The sequence below is a fragment of the Corvus kubaryi genome, unplaced genomic scaffold (assembly GCF_017639235.1).
Source record: "Corvus kubaryi isolate FWS band 111438036 unplaced genomic scaffold, C.kubaryi_AGA036_p1.0 137, whole genome shotgun sequence".
Lineage (NCBI taxonomy): Eukaryota > Metazoa > Chordata > Aves > Passeriformes > Corvidae > Corvus > Corvus kubaryi.
Window position 1 is genome coordinate 23854771 of NW_024580671.1, and position 1412 is coordinate 23856182.

The 1412-nt window shown below is 65.8% G+C and overlaps 1 protein-coding gene across 4 annotated transcripts in view; it reads right to left on the minus strand.

Annotated features, from left to right (window-relative positions):
• PANX2 (pannexin 2) overlaps positions 1–755 on the minus strand; it is a 23992-nt gene extending 23237 nt beyond the window's left edge. For 3 of the 4 annotated variants that reach the window (XR_006014434.1, XM_042018228.1, XM_042018232.1), the window contains exon 1: positions 288–375. Coding sequence is in view for 1 of the 4 variants with exons in the window: in XM_042018229.1 (XP_041874163.1) it covers positions 288–501 (214 nt within the window). In the remaining 3 variants the exon portion in view is untranslated. Of the gene's footprint in view, positions 1–287 lie in introns of all 4 variants that reach the window. The other variant, XM_042018229.1, reaches the window with a different exon arrangement.
• Between the last annotated feature and the right edge of the window lie 657 nt (positions 756–1412).

Below are 1412 nucleotides of genomic sequence, written 5' to 3' on the forward strand. Positions count from 1 at the left end.
CCCCGCCGCCCCGGGCAGCGCGGTGCGAACGGGCCGGGCGGCCGCGGCCCCGGCGGCAGCGGCGGCAGCAGCAGCTGTGCGGCGCACGGCAGCCTCCCGCTCCCCGCAGCCGTGCGGAGCCACATCACGAGAGGCGGGCGGCGACACGAGATGCCCGGTGACAGCTGTGCCATTAACGCTGCCTCCGCTTCGCAACCCGTGCTGTACAACAGCGGCGCAGCAGCCATGCAACCAGGCAGACCGGAGCCGCCTCCCGAAGTACTGCAGACAAGGAAGGGGGCATTTACCTGGCAACTTCGGTTCCTTCGGCTCCCGCGGGATGGTGAACAAAACCGATGGCCGGTGCAGAAGAGCGGAAGCCGAAAATAAACTTACACTGGACCTTCCTGCCGAAAAAAAGGTCCCTGCACCACCCCAAGTAATGAAGTCGCTCCGGATCTGGAGCGGGAGGTGGATGATGTGCTGATGCTGGTCACAGCAGCGGGCGGCTGGCGCTCGCATGGAAATGCCCGCCCGCACCGAGCAGCGCTAACGTGCGGAGCAGTTCAAGAAGGGGCTCGCAGCCGTGGGGAGGAGGAGGAGGCGAGAGCAGCCCGGAATGAACTGCGGGAACGCAGAGGTCCTTTAAGGCATCGCAGCGAACAGCTGGAGCCTGCGGAGCCGGGCGCGGCCGCAGCAGGGCGGCCCGGAGCGGCGCGGCCGCAGCAGCCGGTGCGGCACAGCCCATGCGGGGCTCCGAGCGCAACACGTCGCGGCGGCGGCCCCGGCGCCCGCGTCCCCGCAGGAGCCACCGCGCGGCGGCGGCACCGCGCATGCGCCGGGCGGCCCGGGCAGCACGGCGGGCTGTGCCGGCCCTGGAAAGGGCTCGGAGATGGCCCAGAGGGACACCGGGGGCACCGGGACGGGTGGCCCCGGCAGGACGGGCCACGGACTCCCTTCCGTCTCCTTGCCGCAGCCCGCCCCGCAGCACGCACAGGGGAGCTCAGCCCCGGGTACGCGGAGGCTCCCGCGGCTCAGGGATAGAGCGGGTAGTCGTGAGGGAAAGGGAAATCCTCACACAAGCGGGCCCCGAAGGTCTTGGATATGAGGGCATGTCAGGATTTAAGTGCTGCCATTAGAAATCCCTTCCAGATGCTGTAGTTTAAAAGCATGTGTGGGGTCGGCCACAGCTGGTAAAACAGCCTAAGAGCAGAGTACTTGCCAAACATGCAGAGGCCAGCTTTCACCCACAGCCTCTGATGTTGTCCAGACGTCTGTCTTCACAGGCTGTCCAGACCTTGCTGTCCTCTTCTCTGGAACAGGCTAGGAACAAGCACACATTAACACTCTGGGAAAAAGCTGGACCACACAGCATCAAAGGAGGCCATATGTGCTGCATCTTAGCCTGCAGCAATGGTGTTCAGACAAAAGCT